At 37.5% G+C, this 17,864-nt stretch overlaps 1 protein-coding gene across 1 annotated transcript in view; it reads left to right on the forward strand.

Moving 5' to 3' along the window:
- The first annotated feature begins 1,437 nt into the window (after positions 1–1,437).
- Positions 1,438–17,864, forward strand: part of LOC145987089 (alpha-amylase 2-like) — a 43,388-nt gene continuing 26,961 nt past the window's right edge. Inside the window, exons 1-3 of the mRNA XM_083121560.1 lie at positions 1,438–1,628; positions 11,973–12,118; positions 15,629–15,818. Coding sequence (XP_082977686.1) covers positions 1,470–1,628; positions 11,973–12,118; positions 15,629–15,818 — 495 coding nt within the window. The 5' untranslated portion in view covers positions 1,438–1,469. The remainder of the gene's footprint in view (positions 1,629–11,972; positions 12,119–15,628; positions 15,819–17,864) is intronic.

Genomic DNA, 17,864 nt, shown 5'->3' on the forward strand with positions numbered 1-17,864 from the left:
GACCTTCTAGAGTGGGGGAAAGTGGGCTTCGACGGACCTTGATTTTTACCCACGTAAATTCATCGTCTGTTGCAATGGATACGACAGCGCTCCTAGCGGCATTGATGTCAATTATCGTTTTCCGGGGCACGTCGCAAAGGAGGGCGTGGCTTACACCCACCAACGCTACAGTGAAGGTCACATGCTAGCAGAGAGAGGAGGGAAGAGTGCAATTGATTTGAGTGCTGATTCGGGGCTAGCTCCGTTGCGTCGCGTTCGATCTCGCGTGTTGTTCTGTAGTGTTTTGGTGGCTTTCATTCGCTATGTTTGAGTGAGTTTGGCAGGGTTGATGTTCGAACACAAATTGATGAAGGACATAGGCTGTCAATTACAAGACACAATGAATTTGTCCGGGACAATAGGCATATATTAAATAGAATTATCGATTGCTTAAAATTCTGTGGTCGACATGAACTTGCTCTACGAGGACTTAATGAAAGAGAACAATCTTTAAACAGAGGCATCTTCCCAGATTTATTATCCCTTCATAGAAGAGGGAAAACTAAAGAGGGAACTTCGTGTTGTTTATTGTAGTGAAGAGTTGAAAAACATAAACTCTATCAGTAGATTGCATTCATTCTTTATTTAAAGTTATTTAGAGGGTACCTTTTCAGAAACAGTAAAAATGACAAACATAGTTTTAATAACTCCAGTGGCAACAGCTGAATCTGAACGATATTTCAGCACATTGAAGCGTATTAAAACCTGCTTAAGAAATGCAATGGGACAAGACAGACCAAATGCCTTGGCACTTGCTTACAATAGAGATAGAATACATTTCAAACATAGAGGGCTTCAACGAAAAAGTAATAACAAAATTTGCTGAGCAGAAGAACAGGAGTCAACGATCGTAGAAAGGTATGTTTCACAATAATACCTGTTTCTTTTGAAATCATGTGAATTGTCATTATATTTTAAATTCTTTAAAAAAATAAGTCCAGTTTTGTAGTTTAGAAGATAAATACCCGTTTTTTTATAATTCATGTAATTTGTCATGAAATTTTAAATCCTTTCAAAAAAAGTAAGTCCAGTTTTGTAATCTAGAAGAAAAAAATACCTTTTTTTTGTAATTCATGTGAATTATCATTGCCACTGATGCCTGGATTATGTTTCAAACGACATCTGTGTCAAGGATATTTTCAAAAGACTTACAACGTTTCAGGGCCACACATACTTCGTAGCACAAATGAAAGAAACACCTTTATCTTAATTATCTGTATTGAAACAGAAAACCTTGAAGGACTGAATGTGCACGAGGAAACTGGATCTCGTTTCGCAGATGTTTCGTCTCGTAGAACAAAGAAACCAATCTCACCTTGAACATCGTAGAAGCTTCATTGTAACCTTACACGTGACTTGGAAGCTGTAAAGTGTTCGTCACCAGATTCTTCCCGTTTGAGTGAGCGTATTCGTGTTTTGAGTTGTTCAAAATGAAGTGTTTCTTTCTGCTTGTTCTTGCATTCCTTGCTGCAAGTCAGAAGCTGCCAGCAAGTAACAAGGCGATTGTTCAACTGTTTGAATGGCGATGGGACGACATTGCTGAAGAATGCGAACGCTTTCTGGCGCCATACGGCTATGGTGGAGTACAGGTAATATCCACTGTCTTACTAAACGCACGACCAAGATATTAGGCGGGTGGCAGAAGTTCGCGCTGTTGCCACGTCGAAGCACAACCCCGTGTGCTTGGATGTTTAAGAGAATGAAAGATCTCTTTGTAGAGTTCTAGAGTTGGTCTTTGTAATCCATGTGATGCTAACTGACAGTATTTGCTCGAAAGAACTGGGATGACACAGAAGTGCCCTGGAGAGAGAGGTCGGTCTGACAACGCAGCCAGGTTGACGTTGCCACACAGTGCGCGGGAACCGGCGTCTTTTGTCCCACCCTCGCTTTGTTTTTCTCATATGTGGTACCAGCGCAATTCTGCCCAGCCGCCTGTTTTCATGGCCGTGCGCTTAAATACGTCATTTGCGCACACCCTGTCTCCGGGATATGTGGAGGAAGGGCGTTCCTAACGGTAGAGAAAGGGAGAAAGCGAGTGGGTGGAAGAAGCAGTGCGTGCTGCTGGCTGCTGTAAACGGTTGATAGCTGCGGCCGGGTTTTCTATCCATGCACTCACCTCCCCTCACGCGTTCATTGGTTGAACGCCCTCGAGTTACTACTTGCGCAGAGGACTTGTTTTCTTCCGCATTGGATTGTAGTCATGAAATATTAAGCTTTTACTAATTGCAAGAGACCTTAATATTTGGTTGCTTAGTCTGTTGGTTGGGCGTCCTCTGTAGGAAACAGAATTTGATTCCCAGGTGTGATGTTTCACCCAATAACTAGTACCGTCGACGTATACCTTCATTGATTGATTGATTAATTAATTTGCTGTATTTTACTTCGCTTTTTTGCCACTTTTGGCTAATTTCCGGAGATGGGGATGAGTGATGACATGATGAAATTGATGAATGGACACTTACAAACATCCATGCCCAGGCTGGGATTAGAACCCGTGACCCCTGACCTTGATTGATTGAATTACTGTTTTAAGTTCGCGTCATCAGTAAGGCTAATCGGTACCGGACCTACAGTTTAAAGTGGAATCCGAACCACTATGTGCCTCCACCGGGTATCGAACCCGGAATCCCTTGATTATAAGGCGACGACGTTACCACTGCGCCATCAGGGAGGCCTTAATCGACGTACCTGTATATCGGTAGTTACGTGTATGGTGGAAAAGGCGATGAGAGTGTGATGTTGTTGATCACGTAACTACCATTATGGCTTAGGTCCAGAATGTGTGGAGCTCAAGCGACAACTTTACTATATATGCTCTATCGCAGCATTCTTTGTACAGTCAAGAGAACATGGGAAACACTCTTACAACTCACATCCTTACCCTGAAATACCTTGTATCTTACACTGCCTCTTGTGTTTTTTTTTACCATTATCTTGTCATGTCTGCAAAAAAGAAATATCAATTATTGGAATTCTATGGTGTTTTTGTGTGATTTCATGACAACGGTAATTTTCATTTTAATGTACAGGCACGGACATTTCTGGGTTGTAACAATCCCGAAAGCTAATAGTATCGTTACAACCCAGAAGTGTTCATGACTATACAATGATGTTTCTCAGTATTTTCCTGCTTGTCCCTCTAGAGAACTGCTGGAAGCATATATTAAATTTGAAACAAAACTCCAAGGTTACGTATTGTAATTTTAAATAGAGGAAAGCAGCTTTGATTTAACGCTAAGGTGAAAGCACAGGGTTCAGCGACCTCTACACCTGACACTCTCCCTAGGCAAAAATGTCTCATTTCTGCGCGTAACGAAGAGACTTGGACGTTCAACGTTTCATAAGAGTAATGAGAGTTACTCACCGTGGGAGGAAATTTATGTTAGACCATCGGGAAAAATGCTCACATAGAATTTCATCAGAACTTGCACTTCAAACGAGCGAATCTTATCATCACATAGAGTTTGGTTATAACTCTGCAATACCAGCCTGAAAATACGTCACTCAAACTTTCCATTCACCTGTCGTGGTTCACAGAGAGCCACTGACGTCATCTAAACTCGGTACCTGTCCCTTCCTTTCTTGATAACTTTCTACCCTTAGGGAGGGAGGGGTCTTAGCCCGAAATTGAATTTTCGCGGTTAATCCGTTTCGCGGTCGTTCCTTTCGCACTTATTCTTTCGCGATTATTCCGTTCGCGTTTAATCCTTTTCGCGCTTATCTTTTCGCTCTTATTCCTTCGCTCTTATTTCGTTCGCGGTTAGTCCGTTTCGCTTTAATCCATTTCGCGGTTATCCCACCGCCACAACGAATATATTGATGTGGAAATATTCTTATTAATTGGAATATTTCGGTGTCCGAAATGTAACCGTGTCCTCCCGTTTCGCCTTATCCCATTTCGCCTTATTGCGTTTTCACCTCCCCCAATTCATTTTCAAATGATTTATGTGACACGAACTTTCTAAGGCGAAGCGGGACATCCAATTTCGCCTTATCCTGTTTCGCCTTACACACAAAAAGTTTCCCACCAGGGAATATTATCGACATGAAGGATCATTGTTATTAATGTAATAAAACACCATGCTACATTGATATATATATATACTTTTTTCATTATGTAAACGGATTTATATTAAATGTAGGCCTATTAGTAATTTTGGTGCTATTTATCCTGACATTTGTAAGAACAAATTTTAGGTTAGGTTAGGTTTGGTTTGTGTGTATGGCGAAACAGGATAAGGCGAAATGGGATGTCCCGTTTCGCCTTAGAAAGTTAGTGTTACATAAATCACCTGGAATTGTATTGGGGGGTGAAAACGGGATAAGGTGAAACGGGCCGTAATCAATGGAACATGCCAATGAATATCAACACTTACCAAATCAATTTAATGATATTGGCAAGAGGAAACTAGAATATCCCATTAGATCCAGTCATTGTCAACTAATTTAAACCAAATTTTGAATTTGACAACAAGCCTAGACATAATCGAACTAATACTTCTATGATTATGCTGTAATCTACTTATTAATATTAAATTTCAAGGTTTCATATTAATTAACGAATAAAGTTAAAACAATTAGAAGGGTATTTATTTTAAATTAAAGTGAAATTATTGGGGTTTAGGTATCGACTTTTGAAAAATGGGTCGCGGGCTCGGGAAAGTTGACAACAACTGTCTGATGGCGTAAATTTTCAGAATACTATGTAACTGACAAAGTGTAAATAACGGACATGATGGATGGTATGATGGATGGCAATGTCTGTGGCATAAAATCCACATTGGAAAAAGGGATACGAAAACAGAGATTCAAAATGCCAAATTAGTCGTCACAACTGTTATATCTTGTAGTGAATGAGGAGATATTCACAATAAATGTATTTAATTCAAGATTTCAATTGAAGGTCTCGTGTGTAAGATCCGCCCTAGATCGTACTTGGTTCGATGGGTCTATTGAGCTTCGGCTTCACTCTCAGTATATCTTCGGGGCTTGAGTCTCCTCGGCTCAAAGTTCGGGTTAATCCGGCTGGTTCAGTCCCCGATGTAAGGTCCCTCGTAATTCTGGGTCAAAGGTTCTCAATCTACTTATAGATCTTGACCAAGATTCTACAAGCAATCGACAATCCTTCTTCCCACTAGGTTCTGTCGTAATCCAGTTAAGCATCCAACTTCCTTTTCTCTTTTCAGCCTCTGACCAGAGAACCGAAAATTAATCCGTGACAACAGAATAAGAAAAGGTGTTCCCTGACCAGGGTCACAAACGTTGCTACCAACAGTCTATCGGCCGATCCCGAATTCCGGTATATCTTAAGACAATCACAACCCTCTCAATTATATCTCCTGACCTGGAGCATAGAACAGAGAGAACATAAGCCTTCTGACCAGAAGAGCTAAGTAACTGTCCTAAGGTAATCCCAGAATGAACTAATTCCTAATAACGAAGTGGAAGTAAACGCAGAAGTTCGAGCGTTGAAAGAAAAGACGGTTCGAATACAAAGGTCACGGGCCACCAAGCTTCGCTGCTTATATAGCATTTCTCGGTGCCGCGAAGGATTTACCAACTTTTATCTTTACATCAATTTTACATTACAATAAAATACAAATTAATAAAATATCATTGAGGAACATAATTAGCTACATGTAAAAATTATAATTTTTACCCTTTTGTGAATAATAAATATGCAATATAATTTTAATTGTTACACTCAGTATTTAATTTGACCAGGGAGTATGGCTTCTTCCAACTCCCCTCTCTCCCTGCAACGGCCACGCGATATGACAACAAAGAAAAAGAAAGAAAATTTACGTCAAAATCTTAAGCAAAAATTATTTATATACAGGTTTTGTCTTGCGCGGGCATAACTTTATTTTACCTTAACGTAACTAAATTCTGAATACACTGTCTTGCAGTAAAAGAATCAGGGATTATTATGATATTAGTCTAATTACTAGGGAACGGAGCTTTAGGTAAATAAATGTTTTTTTCTGCCATAAAATAGAGACCCTCGTTTTTGCCAAAATTCTGATCATAGCCTTATATATATAGTCAACTCAGCAAATTTTATTTTACATAAAAACACATATTTTCCAGTTTTTCGTATGTAAATACATATTTTGCGAATTTTCATTTTAAATGCATAAAATCGCTCATTGACTTCAGCTACCTCGAAATCCTCGAAGGAAAAATGTTTATTCTCCGCACCTCTTTCATATATTATGCCCAGAACTTTTAAAAAATGTATCTGTTGTAAATGATCTCGACAAATAAGACGCATATAGAAGTCTATAGAAATTCTGCAAGAACTGTTGAAGGATCCCTCCTTAAAAGTTGAATTGGCATACATCTCAACAAACCTGTACGAAAGCTTGAATCGTCCGCGAACACTTTTGCAGCTTACGTGGGTGAAGTCCGTATAGTAGAAACGAAACTGAAAGAACTCGCTGGATGTAACGCACAAGTGCTAATGTCTAAATGTACAGACATTTTTGGAAAAAAAAAAACAAGGTTTTAAAACTTTGTGCTAAATTGCACGTGTTTTGGAAGGTAAAGTAGAGGAAGAGGAAGCTTTGGAAAACTTCAGCGTTAGTGACATTTCGTGCTTCATATATGCAAGAATTGTTTTTGTGGCATGATGCGCTCTTTCTCACAATATAAGATGCTTTTTAGAGATAACCGTCACAGATTTACAATGGAGAATTTGAAAAAAAACTATGGTGATCCACTGCAACTCTTCCAAAAAAATAGCTCGCTAAGAGGTAAGCATATAGAAACTTATTTCAGGTGTTCAGTAATATTTTGTATTGTTACCAAATGTTTTTTATTTTTGTCACATATTTTCCTGTTTTCATCACATATTTTCAACATTTATGACACATAAAAAATAAATATTTCTGAGTTTTTTAGCACATAAAGTTCCGTTCCCTACTAATTACTGTCCGCCAAGGAACACGACAGATATAGCGAGGGAAAGACAGTCTAATCTTTCGTCTTTTCCCTGTGACAACGTTTTCATAAGGTTGAGTCTGCCTGGCTCTTACACAATAGCGTTAGCTTTCTTGCATTCTTGTTACCGATAATAAACTTCCAGCTCAGCTTGCTGGCAGAAAGAAACAAACTCTTGGAACTTATATTTAACATCATGATGTATAGTTTATATACGAGGTGTGTTCCACATTCCTTGGTAATTAACCACTAACATATAAAATTATAAGTACAAAACAAAGAAAAATATGAAGTTTATATACATATTTGTAACGTGGACGCTGCTACACGTTACACGTGTGCAAAACATGGCAAGTGAAGTTTTGGTCATTTGTGAGTAACAAAGAAAAACGTGCCATCCTTCAATATTGAAGTGAAATTGCCATGTCATACAATTTTGCATTGGACGCAGTTAAGCCTTCCGAAATTGGTAAACACAAGACGAAAACAATTTATCTTCAGTATAGCTTCTAATAGTCTTTTTTCTTAATGAACTCAGAAATTACCATATGTCATTTACCATATTTTACACCCGAGCACATCAATTGAGAAAGGTTCCATAATAAATAATGGGTTGACACTGACATTAATTGAGAGAACGTATAGAATTGCTTTGTACTTTAACAATAAACACAACGTGTCTTCCCGATGCGGCGTGATGTTAACGTCGATGGGTTGTAATCAAGGCGTCCCGGGCGGAGTTACATGGTGGTTTGGATTCTACTTTACACTGTAGGTCCAGTCCCGCTTAGTCTATAAAGAGCACTTCAAACGAATGTTGAATAATAAATTGCAATGATATGAGAATATGAATGAAACCAGATAAGTTGTTCTTAAAAACATGTAATTGGAACATTAACAAGAAAGTAGCGTGTAAATTGATTGAATTGTTGTATTGAGTCCACTTTATGCACAGAGAGGCTAATCGGGACTAGACCTATAGTTTAAAGTTGTATCCGAACCACTATGTGCCTCCACCGGGTATCGAACTAGGGACCCCTTGATTACAAGACCACGACGACGACGCTACTACTGCGCCAACGGGGAGCCGGTAGTGTCTTTAAAAAATGCATTATTGACTCTTTCCTGGATATTTCTCGCCCTTGTTTACCATATGCAAATTCAGTAATAATTTCTCCCTGTCTAAAATCGTTTTTCTATGTAGACAAACTAACAGTGGCTAATTTCTTCCCGATTCAGATTCATTACAGTATTTAAAATTATTTCCTGGTAAAAGAATTATTGTCTTGTCAGCCGTTTGTCCACTGTCCTGTCGAATGGACTGAATGCTTGATTGTCAGATCCCATCCACTTTGTTGACAAGAAAAGGCAACGTCGCCTACATATTCCATGAATAACGATTAATCTATTCATCTGACAGCACGCGTTAGATTGGTTCAAAGTGAGATCACTCGTTTCGACAGATAAATAGGGAAACTGGAGACAAAAGGGAATCAAAATTGTAATGTTCTTCAAGGCAACAAAGATTGTGTTCAGAATTTTTTTCCCCATGTTGGCTGTTGCTGTTCGCTCTTTGAAGTAAAGAACGAACTTTTATTATCAGCATATAAACTTTAAATATATTATGAAATCAACAACTTACGTAAAACTTTTTTTGTAATTATTTCACTTATGCGGAGATAACTCGATATGGAATCTGAGACATTCCCTGATGGCGTAGTGGTAACTTCGTCTTGTAATCAAGGGGTTCCGGGTTGGTTCGAAGCACAGTGGTTAGGATCCCACTTTAAACTATATTCTCAGTGTCAATTAGTTTTTGCCGGCCCTCGTGGCGGAGTGGTTAGCACATGGTGCTAATACGCGAGGGGTCCCGGGTTGGATATGGATGTTTGTGAGTGTCCATTCATCAATTTCATCATGTCATCACTCATCCCCATCCTTGCAAATTAGCCAAAAGTGACACAAAAGCAAAGTAAAATAAAGCTAATCAGTCAATCGATTAGTTTCTCTGTGTATAAATTGGATTTAAAAATCAATTCAATAACAACAGAACACAAGATGGAATCATTCTCCCTGACGACTTGATACGCATGGTTCTGTTGAGTCTACTTTATGCACAGATAAGCTAATCGGGACTAGACTTACAGTTTACAATTGGATCCGAAGTAATATATGCTTTCACCAGATATCAAACTCGACACCCCTTTATTACAAGGCGACAAGTCAGTGTGTTTGTGGATAGAATATACAGTAACATCACAAATTACAGTGAATGGCCTAGCTCAATGGCCTAGCGCGTGCGTTAAGGATTCGAATTTCGATCGCGTTACCGAAGTTCTCAGATTCAGTGGCGCAACCACAGTAGGTGCAACCTTCCACAGAAGTCAATTCTAGGGGGAAAGGGAGGGTAAACATTGACGCCCAAGGGCACCTGCAGGGGGGCACAGAGAAAATTGCCCCCCTTAGATTTCAAATTATATGCAAATAAAAATACATTTCGTAAATTTTTCTTGCTCGCAAGTTCTACTTTTCACAGTTTCGTCAAATTCAGAGCCGTAGCTAGGGGGCGGCGGGAGTCGGCCATGGATGCCGAACGATCTAAATGTAAAAAAGTTGTAAAATAGAGAATGTCTTGGCGTCCAGTGAAATTATTTGTGCTCCATTAAATCAATATTGTTTTCAATTGCAAAAATTGGATCTAAAAATGTTCTTGCTCGCTTCGCTTGCAATAATAATTGTTTTCTGTAATATAAGGTATTTAAATAATATGTGTTGTATACATGTATTGAATAAACTTTGAATACGTACACAATTTAGTGTTAGAATGTTGCATATGTATTTTCTTATTTTATGTCGCTCCATGTTGCATATGTGTAAAACATATGTTGTGTATGAAAGTTATACATGTTATATGTACAAAAACAATTATCTTCGGAATGCATTTATCATTCATTTTCTGCCATTCAAAAATACAGTTTGTGTTGTTTTGCATTATTAGCTAATGTGATATTGACGGTGTTGAAAAAAACATTTCAATCGTTTGCTCCAAACAAATGCTATAGCACCGACCTTTTATTGCATATATGAGGATAATAAGTTCTTGGAGACAACCTCTACTACCACTAGTAATAATAATAATAATAATAATAATAATAATGCCATTATTATTGTTATTATTATTATTATTATTATTATTATTATTATTATTATTATTGGTACGTTTATCATGGTACTTGCCGCCCCCCCCCAAGACAAAAATTCGTGGTTGCGCCTCTGCTCAGATTCGAGTTCGGACGTGGCATGGGTAATTTTTTATAAGTGTCCCTCATAAATTTCATCACTCATCCTCATCGTCGCGATTAGCCAAAAGGTAAGATGAAATAGACGCTAAAGTAAAAAATACAAATACAAAATTCAAATATATTTCCCAGCACACTGATGTTTGTAATCCATATTCATATTTAACTCTGCAAGTAAATTATAGCAATTGTTACTTGACTTATTGAAATATCTCCGCCAGCAACATATTGCACGGTATAAATTTTCAATTTCTGATAATCTGTGACAAAGTTTTCATGTCACGTTATTGCTTCTGTATGCTTCTCCCATTTTGTTCCATTCCACCAATTGAGTCTGAAGTAAATAAAGTTGCACAACTTGGACAAACACAATATTTGAGTCAACAAGACAAACAAATTGAAATTAAGATTCAATATTTTATTAGCATTAATGCATAACTAGCGTCACGACCTGATATGGGAGTTTGGATGGCCATACCATCAAGGAGTGCAATATGTTTTCATCGAAATGAACACAATCATTCTTATATTAATTTAGTATAGTCAGATTATGATTTTTATTTCAATATATTATACAGTTTCTTTCGTGAAATAATCAAGTAAAATTACTTGACAATTTGTTTTAATTTGCTATTATCGCAATATCAGGGAAATTTAATAGTCGATAATGTTTGTCACTTCTACTCCTATAGCGTCTCATTTTTGTGCGCTTCCCCTAGGCAATAGCACAAGATTACGTAGTGGCAAATCCCACCTTGCAGAACAGACCGTTTTCTACTCATGTCCTGTCGTGTGCAATAGAACTCTGAAAAGCGAATTATGTTTTTTTCAACGATGCCCTGTGAAATATCAAGCAAGATATGCTACTGATCGAGATGAATTGGTTGCCGACAATGACAAGTTGGTGGAAATTTTTCAACATTTTCGGGAAAGAAGCTTCCTGTTTGAAAACGCGTCTAAAAGTAGATTTTGGTTTGTGTCTTCCATATAAACTGGGCCAACTGAAATAGTAATGTCAATAATGAATAATATTTGAACAGCCGATAAATCTAAAGTATAAATTGACGAACCTTTAGGTTGTTGAAAAACAATACTTTCCTACGAACAATGAATTCTAACGACAAGTATGTTTAAGAGGTTCTTGTTGAATGCACAATTCTTGTGTACTATATATAAGTACAGTTATAAGTAAGTGAAAATTAGTTAATGTTTTGTTAAAGACACTTTCCTATACAATTCCATAAGAAATTCCCTAATTGACTAACTCTCATTTTTTTTATTTTTGTTATGCACAATGGCTCGTTTGTTTATTTATAATGGGGGGAGGAGGAGAAGCATTAGCAAAAGTGCAGAAAACTACTGCTTTTGTGCATGATGCCCTGGAGTTCTTTTCTGAAAATCAGGTCGATATATTGGTACAGAGTGAAATATTTCCCCACTAATTTTAAAACCAATTTAACAGAAACGTTCTGATTACTAGGGTTCGAATCCCGGACTTGGCATGGGTGTTTCTTGTGAGCGTCCCTTCATCAGTTTCATCATATCATCACTACTCCTCAACTTCGCGATTAGCCAAAAGTGGCAGATAAGCGAAGTAAAACCAACAAGATCAATGATCAACTAGTAATGTTTCATCCCACAGTGAAAATTTTCAGGAATATAATTCTTAGAGAAAAATTGTTCATTTTATAGGTTTCCCCACCAAACGAGAATTTGGTTGTTGGTGATCGGCCATGGTGGGAGAGATATCAGCCCATCTCATACAAGTTAGAAACCAGATCCGGGTCCGAAACAGAATTCCAAGATATGGTTAGAAGATGCAACAGTGTGGGAATAAGGTGAGTTCTTGAAGGATTCTTTCGATATTTGTTGTTTGCGGGAAGATATTTCAAAAAAATTATTAAGCATTTCCAGTAGGAAAGGATACACTTGGAGTTGCAATTAGCCAAAAGTAGCAGACAAGAAACGTATTATTGAATAATAATAATTAAAAAAAATAGAACCAAATATGAATAACTACGATGACGCCTATTTTACCTTTTGCATATTCCTTATAATAGGAATAGTAGGTTAGAATTCTGGATAAGGCATTGATGTTTCATTGCCAAGAGTTAGTTTGTTTCAAGAGTAATCGAGACTGCATCCACAGTTTCACGTGTGATGTGAAGGATCACTGTCCAATGAGAATCCACCTATCGGATCCCGGACTTCTTGATTACAAGGCAACATCATTACTATTGCCGAGCTGCTGCCAAAATTAAAATTCCATTAATTACACTGATAAACAATGAAATACTCCTTTAAATAAAACTAAGTGATCTTTATCTATTCAGATGTGCTGATAACGAATATCGCATCCGTTTTCCTGTATCACCTAAAGTTTTTGCAGAACACCCACATTTTATAGTTTTATGGTTTCAGGTCTCCGCACCCTGCTCCGCATACGGCTTAACGTTTGAGTTGGTGTTTTAAGTCCACTTTATGCACAGTAAGGCTAATCGGGACTGGACCTACAGTTTAAAGTGGGATCCGAACCACTTGTGCCTCCACCGGGTAACGAACCCGGGACCCCTTGATTACAAGGCAATGACGCTACCACTGCGCCATGGAGGAGGCGGCTTAACGTTTGGTTCCTAGCAAACGGATAAGAACTTTTTAGCGACCTTGTGTGTTTACTGGCACTTAATATTTCGTGGAGAAAACATCTGGCAGTAGAGTAATTTCCTGTTTCTCTGTTAAAAATTGTTCTTTTGTGGGTTAGTCGAGTCTTAACTTTCTTTCCGATAACTTCGCGAGTAGCCGTATTTCATGTTTGTGTATGTTCGTGAAATTGTGAATGTAATATTGTGTATAGTGAAGTGAAGTGTAAGTTGTATTTTAACAAAACGATCAGAGCATTCATAATTGTTTTTTTTTTAAAGAAATATATTAATGAGTTCGCCATGTCAGGCAAATGTGTGAATAACCCGAACTTGTTTTGTTATGTTTGCGGGGAATTTACTTCGAAGTCACAGAGAAATACTATCGCTCCTATAGTGAAAAAAACACACGAGTAGTATTTTGGAAGTAAAGTAGACGAGGGAAAAAGCTGGGTACCAGGTAAAATTTGTTGTAATTGTTCGCGAACTTTACGTGGTTGTCTTAATGGCACTCACAAATCAATGCCCTTCGGAAACCCTGTAATATGGACAGAACAGAAAGATCGTACTACGAATTGTTACTTCTGTTTAACAAACATAGTGGGATATAGTTCAAAATCAAAACATTCTATATTTTATCCTGATGTTCCTTCAGCCAAAAAACCTGTGAGTCATGATTTTATACCAATTCCTAAGCATCCTGAAGAATGGAAAGTGGATGAAACAAAACCAAGCAGTGCTTCTCCAGATGACGAACCTGGACCCTCATATTCAAACACCGATCCAAATTTTCCTGATCCAAATATACCTCACTTTATTTCCCAATCCGAACTAAACGATCTAGTCAGCGACCTCAACCTTTCTAAAGTTCAAGCGGAATTATTAGGTTCTCGTCTCCGAGGGTGGAATTTATTACAAGATGGTGTTAAGGTGTCATATCGGAAACTCCAACAATCACTGACACATTTGTTTTTTCTGTTAGTAATGAGTTAACATACTGCAATGATGTAGAAAGCCTTCCGCAAGAACTTGGAAGGAGTCACAACCCAAACGAGTGGAGACTATTTCTAGATTCATCTAAGAATAGTTTAAAAGTAGTATTGTTGCATAATGGGAATATATACCCATCAGTACCCCTTGCCTGTTCTTCCACCATGAAGGAAACATATGAAAATATGAATACAATATTAAAAGTGATAAATTATGAAAAATATGGTTGGCAGATATGCCGAGACCTCAAAATGATTAGTATACTGTTAAGCATGCAGTCTGGGTTTACAAAAATTTTGTTGCTTTCTTTGCGAATGGGACAGCCGGGCAAAATATAAACATTACAACATTGTGGATTGGCCCATACGGAAAAACTTAATTCCTTGAGAAAAGATTGTTAGGAATCACCCTCTACTTGAGAAAGACAAGATTTTATTACCACCGTTGCATATAAATTTAGGGCTGATGAAAAGTTTTGTTAAGGCTTTGGATAAACACCGTGAGGGTTTTGGGTACTTGAGAAAAACATTTCTTAAACTCAGTGATAGTAAGTTAAAAGAAGGGATATTTATTGGGCCGCAAATCCGTGAGATCATTCATGATGACAACTTTGTGGAATTGCTAACAGAAATAGAGAAATGCGCATGGTTAGCTTTCAGACATGTATGCTGTAATTTTCTTGGAAATGTGAAATCTGACAACTACAAGGAACTTGTTAAGAACTTGTTGAAGTGTTATCAGCGCATGGGGTGCAATATGTCCTTGAAAATTCACTTTTTACATTCGCATTTGGACTTTTTTCCCCCTAACTTGGGCGCGGTTAGTGACGAATGCAGCGAGAGATGTCACCAGGATATTTCTGTCATGGAGAAACGATATGCAGGAAAATCGGTACAGAACATGTTAGCAGACTACGTTGGAACCTCAAGGAAGAGGTTTCTGGTGGCAGTTACAAACGGTAGGGTTCAAGAAAGACATTTTGAAAATGTTATTAAAAATGTGTGTTTTTCCTTTTTTTCGAATGAAATTTCTTAATTGAACAGTCAAAATCGGTCCTATATATATTTTTTATTTTTTTTATATTTCATAGTTATTCACTTCAATATTATAATCTCATTTCATGAGCAAACAAACAAAAATAATTTCAAATTTCGATGTATTATTACAAAGGGAATTAATTTTTTTATTAAAAAGAAAATATGAAAATCCAGGGAAAACTATAGGTGATACAGCATTTCTACTTTCAGATTTCGATTCAGCGGGGTCGAATTATAAATAATCACCTATTTTCGTTCAAAGGAGCAAAAAAAAGTTTAAATTTGTTCATCAGTGTTATTTTCTGCTCGCTGCAATATGACCTTTCTTTTCTATTTTTCGTTTGTCTTTTTTATTCGTTTTAAGTGCACTTTATGTACAGAGGAATTAATCGGGACTGGACCTAGTGGTATCCGAACCCATCGTACCCAGAAGCCCTTGATTACAAGAGGACGATGTCACGACTACATAATGGGGATGGCCCTATTATCTTTCAGCCAATCGTCTGTGCCAGTTCCCCAAACTTAAAATGATAAACCTGTAGGTCACGATTAGTCTATCTTCGTGGACTTAAAACTTTTCTCTTCTTGATTATTTCCAATACTGCTTTTTTTTTCCAACTCTTTCCAGCACAGATATGGATAATTTTTTATTTGATTTCTGAAATTTCCATCTTTTTGTTAGAATTTACGTAGATCTGGTAGTGAACCACATGTGTGCAGATAGCAGCAATCCAGTGGGTACTGGAGGAAGCACGGCTGACCCTAGCAACAAGCAGTATCCAGCAGTTCCGTATGGGCCAAATGACTTCCACAGTAGAGAGAGTTGTCCCTCATCCAGTGGGGCAATTGAGGACGGTACCGACCTCACGCAGGTATGTAGTCATTGGCGGATTTAGTAGTGGGGAGGGGGCACGGCACACACGGTCCACCCAAAAGGAATGACTAAGTACTGGGTGTCCCAATTAAAAGTAGCCCGGCTCAAAGACATTTTCTATGAGGCAAATGGCGGCTATATTGCACCTGTAAACTGGAACTGTCCATTGTAACATGAATCTTGGTAGGTATTCAAGATCATCAGTACACACACTTCATTTCTTTTCATGATCCTTGGCATGCAACTGTTGATCGGAGCTGGGCTACTTTTAACTTGGACACCCTGTATTATAAAATATGAAAAGTACTGATAACATTCTATTACAATTAATAAAAATGTTCTAGCAATTCTTTCCCAGACAGTAAAATAATAAAACAAAGTTGGGCACAAATGTATTTATCAGAAATAGATTTACTAGACAATTAAGACTACACTGGAAAGCGAATCCGGACTTGATGATTATAAGGCAGTAACGTTCACTGATGACACAAAACGAGAGAATTCTAGGTTCTTTAGGACGCCAGGGGCCCCGGGTTCGAATCCCATCTTGATCATGGTCGTTTGGTGTTCCTTCATTAATTCCATCATCATTCATTCATTCTCATCTTCGCGATTAGCTAAAAGCGGAAGACAAGCAAAGTAAAATAAATCAATCAATCATTCTGTAATCATGGTTAATGACAATAACATAGAGCTACTTCTATTTTACAAGATATTACTAATGCTATCATCTTATAATCGAAGGGTCTTGGATTCGTTTTATGGTGGAGGTATATTGTACTGTGGTTGGGATTCCACTTGAAAAGTCCTGATAGGTCCAGTCCTCATTATATAAATATAACCACGAATTGGCCTTAAAACTAACCCTTGTAATTGTCTCGATGTGAATATGATATTCTTGAAGCTGTTTTAATATGTAGAAGGGGCATTCAGACATATATTTTAAGTTCTAAACATGAGATTGGATCAAAATATTCAGAATGAACTGATTTCATATAGTTATGAAGTAGTTGTTGTTGTGTCTGCTAACAAGTAAAGAAAAAACTGGAGTATGATTACATAGCCTGAATTGCATGAAAAATATTAACGAAAGTGTCTTACATGTGCGATGCTATAAAAATGTAACAAAGTTTGAATTCAATTGTGTGTGAAGCACATAGGCTACATATGCTAATAGTATTTGTTGGTGAAATATGTAAATTATATGAATTCATAATCATTTAAACCTTAATGCAATTTGAAAACAATAATAATATCCACATTCATACATTTTGTTGTTTACATACCCCAAGAATATGTGTACACTATATTTCCAGTTTTACATGTTATCATATGATTAGGACTACACGTAACACTCAGACAAAATATCTAGATCCGCTTATGTGTACAGTAATGAATATAATGATTAGAACAGTAGCAAAATAACGTGTCGTTATTTTTAAGGGAGCACGTAGTTGTGCTATTATTATTTAACACTTAAAAGGAAAATATACACACTGAAGCTGCCTGTAGCTTTATGCAATCTCAGTGTGAATTTATTTACTTGTTTCTGCGTGTTTTAAATATGGATGGTACTTTCATGAAGCATGTGGTATGTAGTAGATGAAAGTAAGATACTTAAATAATAAACATCAGAGATTAAGGCCAGGCTCAGAAGTTCAACGCTTCGATTGTTACGCCGAATGTTGTGGGTTCGAGTCCTTCACACAGCGTAGGCATTTTGACGAAGGGAAATATGGATTCCAAAATAAGATAATTTTAGTTCTTTCTCAAACTGAACAGAAGGTCCCTCACAATAATACTGATTACTGTGAGCGTGCGTATTATTGTTTAACGTATTTAAACCTCAGACTCGTCTCATCATTATACAGGATGCACCACCGCAAACGGTGAAAAGTACACGATACTAGAAGCAAAAAAGTCTCATTAAACATGGGGTCTTATAGAACCGTTTGCGAGATAATTGCGAATGTGTGGTTACGATCCTCCACTGACTTGATTGACTTGATTGAACACATCGTAGGCTTGTCTTCTTACCCATTCC

Source organism: Lepisma saccharinum, chromosome 4, assembly GCF_977018435.1.
Source record: "Lepisma saccharinum chromosome 4, izLepSacc3.1, whole genome shotgun sequence".
NCBI classification, from domain to species: Eukaryota; Metazoa; Arthropoda; class Insecta; order Zygentoma; family Lepismatidae; genus Lepisma; species Lepisma saccharinum.